Below are 14,022 nucleotides of genomic sequence, written 5' to 3' on the forward strand. Positions count from 1 at the left end.
ATCAAAAACAAAAGGTTACCTTGAAAGTTGCGCTGAGGCTGGTCTACATAAAACCCGAATGTAACGATTGCTGGGAGCTTCCAAAGCACAGCCGGGGGATGTAGGACTTGGAGACAACCTGACCTCATGTAAACAGCACTGGCTGGGGATCAGGTGCTCCCAGGCAGAACGCAAGACAATGCTGGTCCATCAGAACCCTTCCACGGTTCACCTTGTGGCTCAGGGAACCTTTGGGTGAGTCCCCCGGCCTCTCGAAGCTGCACATTCCGCATTCCCAAGAAGTGGCCCAGCCCACGTCACCGGGTTATGAAATACCATGTGGTAATATAGGTAAGAAAATGTCTCCACGCTATGAAGCGAAGAAAAACACTTTCTGGATTTTACACAATTCTTTTGACCTAAAAGGGGATGGGGCACGCATTAATCTTTCGGTATTGATCACAACAACGGATACATTTTCAATTTAGCATCTCCAACCCCAGCTGCCTTCTTTCAAATTCATTCATTGTCCATCAGTTTTGGTATTGTTACAGGTAATTTGGAGCCAAAAGATGATCTGATTTAAGTAACTCCTTTTAAATCTGCATAGAGGGAGCTCGGTATCACGTTCGTAAGTATTAAAGATTATGCGTTAATACCATGTAAAAGCATAAATCATTCTCAGCTGAACATGGAACCTAAGGTAACAATTAAAATCACATAATATAACGGAATCTGCCATAATCCCCATTTTTAGCCATTGAAAACACTGAAATTTAATACTAGACTCTAACAATCCACTCAAGCGTTTATACCACTACCATATGGATGGATCAAAGCAGCAGTAAGATTATAATTATACTTCAGGTTATAAAGTTTTAACACGATTAGAGTACACGTCACTCTTCAGTAGTTGAATCTCAATTAAAAAAAAATTCACGCCAAGCCTCTTGGAACATGACTACATGAGAAATGGACCCCCCCCCCCCAATATTTACTTCTGGAAAATTTGATACTCCTTACAATCAATACTAAGAAACCCGCGAGTATTTACAAAGTGCTACACATGTGGTCATTTATCTTGAAAGTATATGATGTACCACAGTATCTGACCAGATATTGCAAATTTCAGTAAAAACACAATAAGGAAGGAGTGTTTTTTAAATCTTGTCTGTGGGCATGAATATCACGTGTGGCACAAGAAAACAGGGCCACATCTGAAGGCACACTTACCCCGTCAAGTTTCACAATGTCCCTGCGCACGTAAAAGCAACCTCGTGCCAATTTTATAATTTTCTAGTCCAAGAAATCGGAACCGCTGACCAGACTGTATTTTATCTCTGGTAAACACGCAGCCTTGAAATTTTAGCCCAATTCCATCTCAGCGTCCGCATGCGATGAATTCAATCAAGCAGCAAAAGCACCACGCACAGAAGGGTCCTGTGTCATCCACACTCACGAAGCAAGATGCCAGCATACAACATGCAGTTCAGCTGCCTCTCCTCAAACTTCCCTCTGAGCCTCTCGTTTCAGTGCAGTCAACACACACGTCTCTGGGGCTCTCTAGAAAGAACTCGAATCGTCACTAGCAATTACCGACCGAAGCATTTCCCTTCAATGGTTGTCAGAAGAGAACCCACCACTGAACCCGGTCTCCACCGATCTACCGTGAACAATTACTAACAAAACAAAACAAAACAAAACCAAGAACACTGCAATCTTGAAGGACGCATTCGGGTGAATAAAACAAACACACCGTCTCCCCCTTTAGATTTGGCTGGTGCTGTTTTCACGAAACCCACCACCTGATCAATAAACATGCTTGTTTGTAACCGATCACTTTGGAGGTTCAGAACACTTTGTTTTCATTTGCTCATTAAAATGCCAACGTGACAACGCCTTGCTCAGTTTGTCCAGAAATATGCATTCTATTCATGTCTGCAGGAGAGAAAATCTACAGAGAATTCCCCTATTATTCGTGGACTTGCTCAAGACCTGGCTTCGGGGCCCGTGTTATTATTTCCCTCTGAGTTTTTCCCCCACTCTACTTGGCAGGGCAGATAAAAGAGTAAAGTTACATTTTCCCTTAAGTTTCTGAGGTGAGACAGGACGACTGGATTCTGCGCTAGCCCCAAAACCAAAACAACAACAACAACAAAACCCTCTCCACTTGCCAAATCTGATACCCTAGTTATAACTAGCTCCTGGAACTACCCTTCTACAGAAAACACATTAGTGGGAATTCTAACAGAAAGCCCACTTTGCCCATGCTGTGACTAAAACTGCTGAAGTTCTCCTCTTCAGAAAAAGAGACACAGATTCACTTGATACAGAGAACTCTAAAGAAAACAGCACGTTAGTTCTCTATTAAAATTCCTCTTCAGGAGGCACGGGCCCGGAGAAGAGGAAACGAATCAAACACTGGAGGTGTTCCTACGGTGCCTGACGACCAAACGAATCCAAAGCACACAGCAGTGGCCACCCTAACTGAATCAACCGGAAAACTGAAGCCCCAGGCCCAGCACTGGATTCAGCAGCTGCAAGTTGACGGGTTCTGTGTTTCTTTTGATACATCCCGCGCGAAGAGCCCACACTATCAATTAAAACACTGTAGGTTCATTCTAGTTCTCGATTTTCATGGTAACAGTATGTCTTGGTATGTAAACAAGTCATAGAAAGAAGGTAATCAAAAGTACGGTCTTCATGGAGTTTCAGCAGGAGGATGCTATTTTCCTCAGTTGTTATTCCGCGATGTAATTTAAAACGCCACTCCATTGCAATTGATAATTATCTGCGAACAAAATCTCAAGTTAAATAAGGAGGGCGAAAACGTGGTTCTTGGGAGACTGGAGTGGAACCGGCAGTCAAGCAGAAAAGGCATGCAATTCTTAAAAAGGTATTTGCTCCATTTTCAGAGGACTAGGAGTTGTTGTTTGTTGTTGTTTTTTTAAGAACACTCATTGACAAAAGTGAGTTTCCTATAAATACTCATGGTTTCAAGGTAGTACCAACAACATCATTGGATTTACCAGCACGATCCTTTGGAAGAGCATTTTAACTGTTCCTGATTTTTATGATCTCCTGGACCTCCTAGGGGCCAAGGACACAGGAGGGAGAGGGCTATAATTGCCCCATTTTACAGACAGAGAAAGTGAGAACCAGGGATTAAATGGTTTCCCTCTGTCACACAATGACTCATTAAGATCAGCAACCAGAAACCTGGTTTCCTGATTCCTGGTTTAATGTTCCACATACTATGCTTCCTTCTACGAAGTACTATTTTCGTAAAGGTTTCTCTTTCAATAAAGGAAATAGAACAAGTCATGTGACTTTCATTCACGAAAGCCTGTGTGTTTTCATAAGCACCTTGGCTGTCTGTTCCTGGGAACAGGGCAGGAGCGGTGCTCCTTATTATCTTATTTCGACAAGAGCTGGCCGACCGAAGCAGGGAAAGCACGCCCGACAGAAAAATAAAGGGCATGTGGTCAAGCAATCTCACTGGAGTGCTAAAAATATTCAAGTTCTTTGTTTTAAGACTTCAACAGGCAATCTTTTTAAACATAAATTGGGACTGTACTATACCTTTGGAAACCTTCCTTTTACCCCCAACTTCTCTGACCCTAGAACATGAATATATGGTCCTTATATCAAACAAAATTTAAACGGCAGATGCTTTCAGTGGTCATTCTTGTCTAATCTGCCTTACTCGTACATAAAAACCAATTTTAGAATAAAAATCCCACTAAAGAGAAACACTAAGACAGCACCTTTCGTAATACACACCAATCTATCATCATAGCACAAAAATGTATAAAATGAATCTTTACATGCTGTTTTAAAGCATAGATTCAGTATTACATTTCCAGGTCCCAAACAACAACACTCTGACAGATTGGTTAGACTTTCCTGCACATACACACACAAAACACGCAGTAAGTACCCTCCCTTGCTCCCTAGTGAGACGCAGAATTTAGAGTTCAGTTTTTACTTGCTCTGGATCAATACACAACGATTGTATTATACATGCTATTATTATGTGTTAATGCAGAACATGCACACATGCACACACACACACCCCGAGGGTGCATTAACTGTGTCTTTGGTTCTAGCACTATAATCCCCCCATCCCGGATTCTATGGTAAACAACTACCAAAGGCTGGCTGCAGGAACCTTGCGTCTTTGTTACCACTCATGCAAATGCCAACCCCTATGCAAATGACCCCAGACTATTCTGCTCTGGCATAATTAACGACGTGTCTCCGTGTGGAGCTCCAGGAACTCGGCAGGGACACACACACCACTTCCCAGAGCCCGGCCAGCTCATGCGATGACCCGGGAGCTCTTTTCCCACTTCATCTTCAAAGAAATGCTTTCCAAGTCCTCCTGCTATAAATCATTCTCCCAAAGGACGCTTATCTCCCATGAACTTCGTATTTATGAGCACCACGCACAAAATTTCTACAGCCACACGTGAGTTAAATAACAGTGGACGTTCACCTGGAGTTTCTAAACGTTTCCCTTCTGGCTCTGCAGACCACAGTTCAGGTTCCACGTGAATTAAGCCCACATCCTTGTCTTTCCTAGCCTCCTGTTCTCTGTGTCAAAGGAGCTTACTAGAAATCCATTTATCATGGGGTGCTCCTCACAGACCGGTTTTGGCACAATGGGTCAACTGCAGCTCTCGATTTTGCTTAAAAATAGTCCTTTTCCTTCTTAAAAGGGTGTTGACCACAGTGCTCACAGAGACTCTGGAAAACCAGCAACCAAATAGGATCTCATCTTTGCTCAGCCACTCCGGGGCATCTAAACTGCGGTTCTGGCTTCAGTCCTGAATCCTATAGGTTGAAAGGAATTTTATACTGGTGGGAACACAGAAGAAGCTAAAATCAGGTCTCTGGCTCGACTTATCTCCCGCAGTTTAAAATGTTCCCGAGTCTGGAAAGGGCATTATATCATACATGAATCACGTTTCCGAATGTATCTCCTTTATCAGAAAGGCCTTGAATCCTTTTCAGCTTGCAGACACAAACCCCCTGCTCACTCCTGCTTCTGCAGAAGCCCGCTCCGGGGCCCTCCAACTCCAGGCCGGGTTTTGGCCGCCTACTTCACCCAAAGCACTAAAAGGTGTTAGGTTCTCAGGCTGCTTCTCTGATGAGAATCAGATTTCAGCAAAGTGTGCTTTCGTGTTCACTAAGGCATAGACCCATTTGGGCACACGACAATAACTTTTGTGTGTTTGTCTCTTTTTTCCACTCAATTCCGGTCACGCTGGTGTGTTTCTATGGTCTGGGTCCTAGACTTCACTCGTCCTCCAACTTCAGGGCACAGTAGCAATTTTTCAGAAGTACCTGGACCGCCTAACTGAACTGCGAACAAAGTGACCTTTAGTTGAGAGTCGTCGTCGTCGACGGGGCACAGTCTGACCAGTTCCAACTGATTTAATTCCACGCTCAAGCACCATATTCCTGACAATTCTCTAGGACTCTTTCCACCTTTCATTCTATGGTTTTAACAAAAAAGTAAAGAGCTCTTCCTTTTATATTAGAACAGGCTATTTACTCCATAGTCATGCTGTTAAATCCCACGGACTACAGGTCCCAGGCATGTTACAAGCCTTATGGTGGACTTAGGGTTCAGCCGGTCTGTGTACTTTACCGACAAAAGGTGTACAGGTTCCCAAGCCACCTCGACCATCACCCTGGACCCGCTGCAGACTGCTGACCTTAGGCCAGCATCTACCAAACACCACTCTCACGGCTTTCGGTTCCCGGGTTCCCACACAGCTTCCACCTTCCTAGCAGCAACCTCCCCGCCCCGCAGAAAGATCCATAACTAGAAACTTGTGAATTGAACATTCACCCCCTCTGCCCCCAGCCCAGCCTACACCACCAGCGGCAGAACAAACACACCGCTCTCTCCTCATGGATATTTAATGGACTGTGAACAACACCACGGGACACCAGGCTATCGGACTTGAAAACACCAGTGCTGTTGTCTCCCGCCTGTTTTCTCTAAAGCACTGATGCTGAAGCCCGACTGCACGGTAACATCCCCTGGGCAAACTCTGAGAACTGGTGCCTGGGCTCTGCCCACTGGGTGCTTTGCTTGAGTGTGCCCTGGGTGAGGCCCATTCCTTGAACCTCCTCAGGTGAGTCGAACACGGGACAGAGTTCTCAGAGGACTCCCCCCCCACACACACACACACAGCATCCCCCCAACAGCATCCGCATAGCCTGGGAATTTCTTAAAAATGCACATTCTAAGCCACACCCTAGACCTGCTGCATCAGAATCTCTGGGGCTTGACACGGCCCAGCCCTACAGATTTCTGGCAAACACTGACCAGGTGACTCCCGGGCAGGCTCAAGTTTGAGAACCACTGCTTTGGTGTGGTATTTAAACACTGTCACCGCTGCAGACCCTCAGGAGAAAGAGAGTCTCCCTTAAGGAAAAGCCCTGCAGTTTACTTGTAAAACTGAAACAGTTAACTAACTGTTCCCTGTTGCAGCCACCAAAATGGATGCTCATTTTCCAAATGACTTTCAGACTTGTTTTTGTAAACTCTGAGGCTCAGCAGAAATCAGGGGGGACCTGGTTTCAGGAAAACAAAGAGAAAGGTGAGGGAGCAGTCAGGACTCCAGGTCAAGAACTGCCAGCGGGCACTCTGGGGGGGGGCCTAAATGGGTGGGGGGGCGGGACTGGCCCTGCCCTGTGAAGGAGGAGAAGAGAGGCGGTGGGAAAAGAACAAGGGGGCGGGGCCCAAACAACGAATCCCAGCCTCCTGGGTGCGAAGCTGCACATTCAACTCAAAGACCACTGGGCCGCTACGGCTGTTTGGCGAAGAAGGAACCCGGGGGAGCCAAGAGGAAAGCAAAACAAGGCGGCTTGTCCAGTATTTTGGTGCTTGTGTCCAGGTACCAAAGGAGCGGATGGTGGTGAAGCCAGAGCGGCCCTCTCCCCGGCCATCCCACCCTGCCTCCCGCCGACCGTCCGCAAGATTCCAAGGGCCTCACCTTTCACAATGGTGGCCTCCTTCAGGTGATGCGACAAGAAGTCAATGCTGGCATAGGTGTTGGCGGAGGGCAGGGCGCCAGGGCCGGGCCCCCCGCACACCCCACCGGTGCTGCTGCCCCCCACCGCGCTGAGGAGACCCCCCAGGCTCCGGGTCCGGCCCCAGGCGCTCTTGTCTCCCGGCTGCGGATGCGGAAGCTGCTGCGGGCCGGGTGACAGCCCAGGTTCGTCCCTCACGTCGATGGCGATGTAGTTGAGGCCGTTCTGGAAGCCGGCAGAGGTCTCCCTGCGCATCGGAGAGCCGCTACCCCCGGGGCACCCGACCAAGCCCCCTGGCTGACTCGGTAGCCACGGCCGCGCCTGCTGTGGGGGCGGTGGCTGCAGCTGGCGGGGGGACGTGGGGCGCTCGTCGCCCCCAGCCAGGCCGCCGCCGCCGGCCCCTTCGCTGCTTTTCCTGAGAGAGACGTTTTCCACGGAAGCCGAGTTGTGGCGCTTCGGGTTGTGGGCGAAGGACGGGGACACGGGGGTCACAGTGGTGGTCGACGAGAAGGTCTCAGAGCTGTGGCGGCGGCGGCCCCCCTGTGGGTCTGCGCGGATGACCTTGGCCCCCCGGTGCGGGTCCGGGGGCTGGCTGGCCTGCAGGAAGGCCTCCACTCCCGACACTTGATCCCTGAGACTCAGCCTCTTGACGCCGGACGTGGGGCTGGTCACGCGGGCACCTTCCGGCTTCGGGGGGGCGGCGATGGGTTGCGGCGGGGTGGCAGCCACGCCGAAGGCCATCTCGGTGTAGTCACCATTGTCCCCAGTCTCCGAGGACGACGAGGAGGCAGCGCTGGGGCCCTGGGCGGCAGGGGCGGGGGGCAGGCGGTACAGCTCGCCTGGAGGGGGCGGAGGCAGCGGCTGCTGCTGCAGGGCGGAGGCGGGCGCCGCAGGGCGCGGAGGCAGCGGCGGGTAGGGGGAGGAGGCCTCGGGGGACAGGAGGGCGTCCAGCGAGCCCACGGGGTCCCCGCCCTGGGGGCCCGGCTTGGGTGACTTGGGCGAGCTGAAGTCGAGGTTCATGTAGTCGGACAGCGGGGAGCGCTGTCGGCTGTCGCCGCTCGTGCCCGGGGTGCCCGAGCCCAGGGAGGAGGCCGGGCTGCTGGCGGACAGCAGCGAGGACGACGAGGCGGCCGAGGCCAGCAGCGGGGGTGCGGGAGGCGACAGGCGAGCTCCCGCGTCGCCGAAGTCAATGTTGATGTACTCACCGGGGCTCTTGGGCTCGGGTGGCAGCGGGTACTCGTGCATGCTGGGCAGGGTCTGAAGCCCCTCCAGGGACAGGCGCGTGGGCCGCACGGCCCGGCAGCGCTGGTTCAGGAAGCCCTCTGGGCGGCCGCCAACGCTGCCACTTGGCCTGCCAGGCGAAGGCACTGCTGGGTGAGGAGGCTGGGCGTGGCCGCCACCGCCGCAGCCGCTGGACGGCGCGGTCCCTGGGCTGGCCGGCGGCTCCAGCCTCTCCTCTTCCAGGATGCGCCCCACCGGAGAGCTCATGAGCACATACTGGTCGTTGTTGTCCCCATTGCAGGTGTAGGGAGCCTTGTAGGAGCGGGGCAGGGAGCTGTGGCAATAGCCGGGCACTCCCCTGAGCGTCTCCCCGCTGCCATGCAAGGCAGCGGAGAAGAAGTCGGGAGGGGTCCCGGAGGCGCCTGCGTCGCTGGGGGACATGTTGAGGTAGTCCCCGTTGGGCAGCAGCTTGCTGTCTGCGTTCTCCATGGACAGCTTGGAGCCACACCACATACGCATGTACCCGCTGTCCTCGGGGGAGCTCTCCGCCGGGGAGCTCGCCTTGTAGCTGCCCCCGCTGGCCGGGAAGGCCCTGCCGGCCGCGGGCATGGACACCGGCGCTCCCGCGGGGGGCAAGGCCGCAGCGGCAGCCCGAGGCTGCAGGATCTGCTTTGGGGCGGACACGCTGGTGGGGCTCATAGGCATGTAGTCGTCACTCCGACAGCTGCCACTGCCACCCCCCGTGAGGGCCGCGCCGGGGGTCATGGGCATGTAGCCGTCGTCCGTGCCCAGGTTACTGCTGGAGCTCCTGTGGGAGCCGATCTCGACGTCCCCGTAGTCCTCGGGGTAGGGGTGGTAGGCCGCTTTGGGAGACGAGGCGGGGCAGGACGGGCAGAGGCGGCCGGAGCTGCCAGAGAAGGAGACCCGCATCAGGGTGTATTCGTCCAGGGACGCAGAGGAGGGCTGGGGCACGGGACGCTGCCGGGCAGGTGTGGTCAGGGAGTACGTCCGCTTCCTCAGGCCTCTGTCCACGTCCTGGGCCCCGTCCCCGGAGACTCTGCGGTAGGGGCGGCCACAGTGGCTCAGGGGCCGGTCCATGGTCATGTACCCGTACAGCTCGCCCCCGCTGCCGTCCCGGGCCGGGGGCGTCTCGGCAATGGACTCGGGCGTGTTGCTCCGGTGGCTGCAGAAGGCTCTCAGGTCCCCAGGGCTGGAGCCGTACTCGTCCAGAGACATGAAGCCGGGGTCGCTGGGGGACCCCGAGGCCGAGGCGCTGCCGCTGGAGGGCCGCTGGCTCGCGGGCTGGTGCAGGGGGTGCTGCAGGTGCGGGTGCGGGCCCGGAGGCGGCGGGTAGGAGCCGGAGCCGTGCCCGCTGCTGGACGACAGGCTGCTAGGGCTGGTGGCTGCTGGGGGCGAGTGCGCCACGGGCATGGACATGGAGCGGCTGTGTTGCAGGGCGCCCCCTGCCGGCGCCAGCGCCACCTTGCCCGCGCGGCCGCCGCCGCCGCCGCCGCCGCCGCCGCTCAGGGTGTGTGAGCGGCTCAGGGGCGTTCGCACCGGTCCGGGGCTCAGGGGACTCCCGGCCACCGACACGGGCCTGCCGCCCGCCGCCCCGGCCCCCGCCGCCGCCGCGCCGCCGTCGCCCTCGCTGGCCGTGCGCACCCGGCACGAGCTGCACTTGGCTGCCGGGGGGGTGGCGGCCAGGCTGTCGGTGCGCGAGCGGCGCACCAGGCCCGTCTGGCTGGGGGGCAGGTTGACCAGGTGGTGGTGGCGGCGCGCGCCGGGGACGCTGATGGGGTGTGTGGAGGACGAGCCCGACGACTGGCTCTTGCTGCGCGGCCGGAACTCGAAGAGCTCCTTGAGCGCCTTCATGGCCTCCAGGATGGTCTCGTGGATGTTCTGAGCCACCACCGAGTCGTCGGCCTGCATCCACAGCTCACCTGGGCCCGTGACGGCCGACCGGCCCACCTCGATGAAGAAGAAGCTGTCCGAGTGGCCGCAGCGGCGAATGTTCATGAGCTGCAGCGTCACCGACGGCTGCTCACAGTTAAGTTTCACAAAGCCGATGGTGCGCGCCGACAGGCACAAGCGGTACACGCCCGTCAGGTTCCTGCTCTGGCCCAGGCCCTTGGGCTTCAGGTTCACCTGCCACACCTCGCGGTAGGCGGCCGAGGCGGGCGCCACCAGCCCGTAGCTGTCATCGGCCGCGGCGGCGCCGGCCGAGCCGCCCAGGGCGCCGGGCAGGGAGGCGCTGCAGGACGCGGCGGTGGCGGCGGCGGGGGGCGCGTCGCCGGCGCCCGCGCGGCCCTCGCTGACCAGGTCGGTGAGCGCGCGGTACCAGCCCTCCTGCTCCTGCTCGTTCTCGGCCGCCACGGCGAAGTACTCGTCCTTGGTGTAGAGCGCGATCAGGTACTTGTGCTTGGCGTCGGCGCGCTTGTTGATATTCAGGCAGCAGTCGAGCGCGATGACCCGCTTCGGGGCGCCCGCCTTGCTCCGCCACTTCTTCTCGCTCTCGTAGTACTCGAGCCGCGGCGGCTGCGGCGCCGGCCCCCCGCCCGCCGCCGCCGCCTCGTCGCCGGGCCCGCGCAGCACGAAGAAGCGCTTGTGGCCGTGCTTCTGCTTGCGCAGGTAGCCGCACTTGCGCACGCTGTGGTTGTTGTTGTTGTTGTTGTTGTTGAGGTTGGGGCCGTCGCCACCCGCCGGCCCGGGGGGCCCGTGCAGCGGCGGGCTCGCCATCGCCGGCGTCTCAGGCCGCGCCGCCCGGCCCGCCGTGGAGGAGCCGCGGGACAGCGGAGGGGGCGCGGGCGGGGGCGGCTCCCTCCCCGCCCCCCCACCCTACCCCCTGCTCGCCCGCCCGAGCCCGCGTCCCTCGGGCCCAGGAGGTGGGGAAGGTCGGGGGAGGCCCGCGGGGGCCGGCACCGCGCGGTGGCGCAGCGCCCTCCGCGCTCCCGGGCCCCAGAGGATGCCCGGCGCGGGCGGTGGCCGCCCCCTGGCCCGGCTCCCCGCGGCCGCTTGCCTCCCGGGCTCTCGGGCGGCGCCTGGGGACTCGCTGGCTGGGCCGGGAGTCGGGGTCCCCGAGCCGCGGGGCCGAGCTTAAGGCGCGCGCGGCCGCACCGGTCCCGCCGCCGCGCCGCGCTCCGGGGTGCCGGGGTGCGCCCGGGCACTCGGGGTCCGCGCCGCCACCCGGGCTGCTGCTGCTGCTGCTGCCGCCGCCGCCGCTGCCAACGGCGACCCGGGATCGTCGCGGTCCCCGCCGCACAGCGAGTAACACATCGCGCACCGAGTGACTGAACTAAGAGCAAAACAACATGTGACTCGGCGTGACGCAGGCACACACGGCGCGGCCGCCCCGCCCCGCCGCCCGCATTGGCGCCGCGCCCCCCGACGGACGGCCGGCGCGGCCAATGGGCGCGGGCCGCGGGGGGGCGGGCCGCGCGCCCCCGCCCCGCCCCCCTTTCTCCCGGGGCTGCGTTTCCCGCCGTCCCCTCCCCCTCCCGCGGAGGCCAGGGCCCGGGCGGGGTGGGGGCTGGCCCCGGCCTCATTAATCAGAGGCTCGTTGTGGATGCCGGCGGAGGAGATGCCACCCAGGGCGGGAAAAGGGGCGCGCACGAGGGGCGGGGGCCGGCCGCCGCGCGGAGGGCCTTCCCTCCCGCCTTTGACTCAATTAATTGGGCTCGCAGCTTCCGCCGGGGAGGAGACCGGGGGAGGGGACACTGCAGGGGGCGGGGGGCCGGTGGAGATCAAGGGCCGAGACCGCCGAGCCGGGGGCCGGGCGCCGGCGAGGGGGGCGGCAGCACCCTTCCCTCGGGCCCCGCGTCGCCCTGCTGCCGTTCCACTCGCGGGGGCAAGAAAGGGCAATGAGCTTGGCCGCCCTCTCGTAACCCCCTCCCACCCACACGCACGCTTGGGCGAGCGGATCTGGCGCCCAAACTCCGGGTGGGCGCGCGCCCGCCCCGCCGCGGCGGGTTTGCGCCTGGGTGGTTCCCGGGTGCCCGGCCCGCGCCTTGTTTACGAGCATCACATTAGTCACCGGTGAGCGCCGGATCGATAGCAGCTCGGTGCCCTTTCCTGGAAGGAGGGGAGGGGCGCGGCGCCCCCTCCCTCCCCGCCGCCCCCGATCCGGGGCCGCGCTCGCCTCGGGCGGCTCCCAGGGTCCCACCCGCTCGGGGGCGCCCTTCCCCCGCACCCAGGTCGTGGGCTCTTCCGGGGCGTCATCAGCGCCATTCACTTGTCAGGTTCTCGGGAAGTTGAAATCGTCTGTTTGGGATGGAACCAGAGAAAGAGAAAGAGGACGAGCGGGCGTACAAAAACGCAGTTTCCATAGTGCCGGAAAAAGGGCGGGCTCCAGCGAGAAAACAGCCCGCAGCCCGGGTGCCCGCGGCGGGTGCCCGCCTCCCACCAGACCCTCCGGGCCCCGCGCGCGTTGGCGCGGACGGCGGTGGGCGGCTCCAGACCTGCGCGCCCTTCGCCGGCAGTCGCTGCTGTTGAAGATGCCCTTGAAGAAGTGCTTCCGATATCCCCGTCTCCATGGCTTTTGTGACGGCTTTTGTGACTTTCAAAGTCGATTGCAAATAAGAACCCACGTGGTCGCGTCTCCCAAATGTCACAGTGGGGGCAGCTGGTGAGGATGTGTGTCCCAGAGTTCAGACCGCAGCCGGCTCCGGGTCTCGCAGGGACTGAGAAGGCTAACAAAACAGGCCCTTGTCTGTTTTCTTTCTTTAATTCGTGTGTCTTCATGAGATAATTGGAAACAATAACGTTGGTTATTTTTTATTAAGTCCTGGAAGTTTGCCTTTGAATGCCCTCTATAGTTTATAAGAGTCTTTATTTCAAATGCAATGAAGTCTTAAGTCTAAGGAAAATGTAGGTTTTGAAACGGTGATAAATATGTTAACATACTTGTAGGCATGTGACTTAAAGATCCTGCTAGTTAATGTTATGTGCCCCAAAAAACAGCGTTTTTACTCTTTAGCATGTACACCGTTATGATTCTCGATGAGTCGCATAAATTTGGGAAGAATAATCTGTGAGGCATATATCATAGGAGGGTTTGATATATAAAAAGTATATTTAAAGTCCATCTTCCATTTTCAGTCATGCTTTAAAAAATAATACCTGTGGGAATGTCGTTTCACGTGTGTGCCTGCATGCATGTGTGTGTCGTGTGTGTGCACCTGTTGGGCGCACCTTCGTGAACACGGTAGTCCGGCTTCCTGTTCCTTTCAGATCTTGTTGTCCTTCCTCCGTTAGCAAATGTTGCCTAGCAATAGGTCTACTGGGAAAGGAGGGATGAAGGAATTCTTATCTAGGAGTGGAAGGGGAATGTGGCCCAGTTTTACTGGCTTTGTGATGATTTCCGCCTCCCCACAGGAAGGGTCTGAATGGGTCTGCCTGTGTGTTCAGGAACCCTAACTAGCAGACGGGGACGTGGCACAACCTCTAACTCAGCCTAACGGGATACTGAGCTCCACTGAGCTCCTCGAAAAAAGTACTTCTTGCAATTGTTCCATTCTTTCCTTTTTGGTTGTGGCTTTTCGTACAAAATTGCAAACTAATTGTCATTCTGAAGTCCTAGAACCTCGAAATACAAGTGTGGGAGGTACAATTTCCATTCTCATTAAGAAGTCAGCCCATGAAACCGACAGTAAGGAACTCTGTCATTAGAGGTATCCCTGCCTTCCTCCCTTCCCATTGCCAAATAAGCGCTTTATTTATTTAAAGCTTGTTCGACACCTTGTGATTTTCCAACTGTTCCCCCATACTTTTTCAGCA

At 56.9% G+C, this 14,022-nt stretch overlaps 1 protein-coding gene across 1 annotated transcript in view; it reads right to left on the reverse strand.

Moving 5' to 3' along the window:
- IRS2 (insulin receptor substrate 2) overlaps nt 1-11,080 on the reverse strand; it is a 29,185-nt gene extending 18,105 nt beyond the window's left edge. The window contains exon 1 of the mRNA XM_042980078.1: nt 6,993-11,080. Coding sequence (XP_042836012.1) covers nt 6,993-10,986 — 3,994 coding nt within the window. The 5' untranslated portion in view covers nt 10,987-11,080. The remainder of the gene's footprint in view (nt 1-6,992) is intronic.
- Nucleotides 11,081-14,022: the final 2,942 nt, after the last annotated feature.

This window comes from Panthera tigris, chromosome A1 (assembly GCF_018350195.1).
Source record: "Panthera tigris isolate Pti1 chromosome A1, P.tigris_Pti1_mat1.1, whole genome shotgun sequence".
NCBI classification, from domain to species: Eukaryota; Metazoa; Chordata; class Mammalia; order Carnivora; family Felidae; genus Panthera; species Panthera tigris.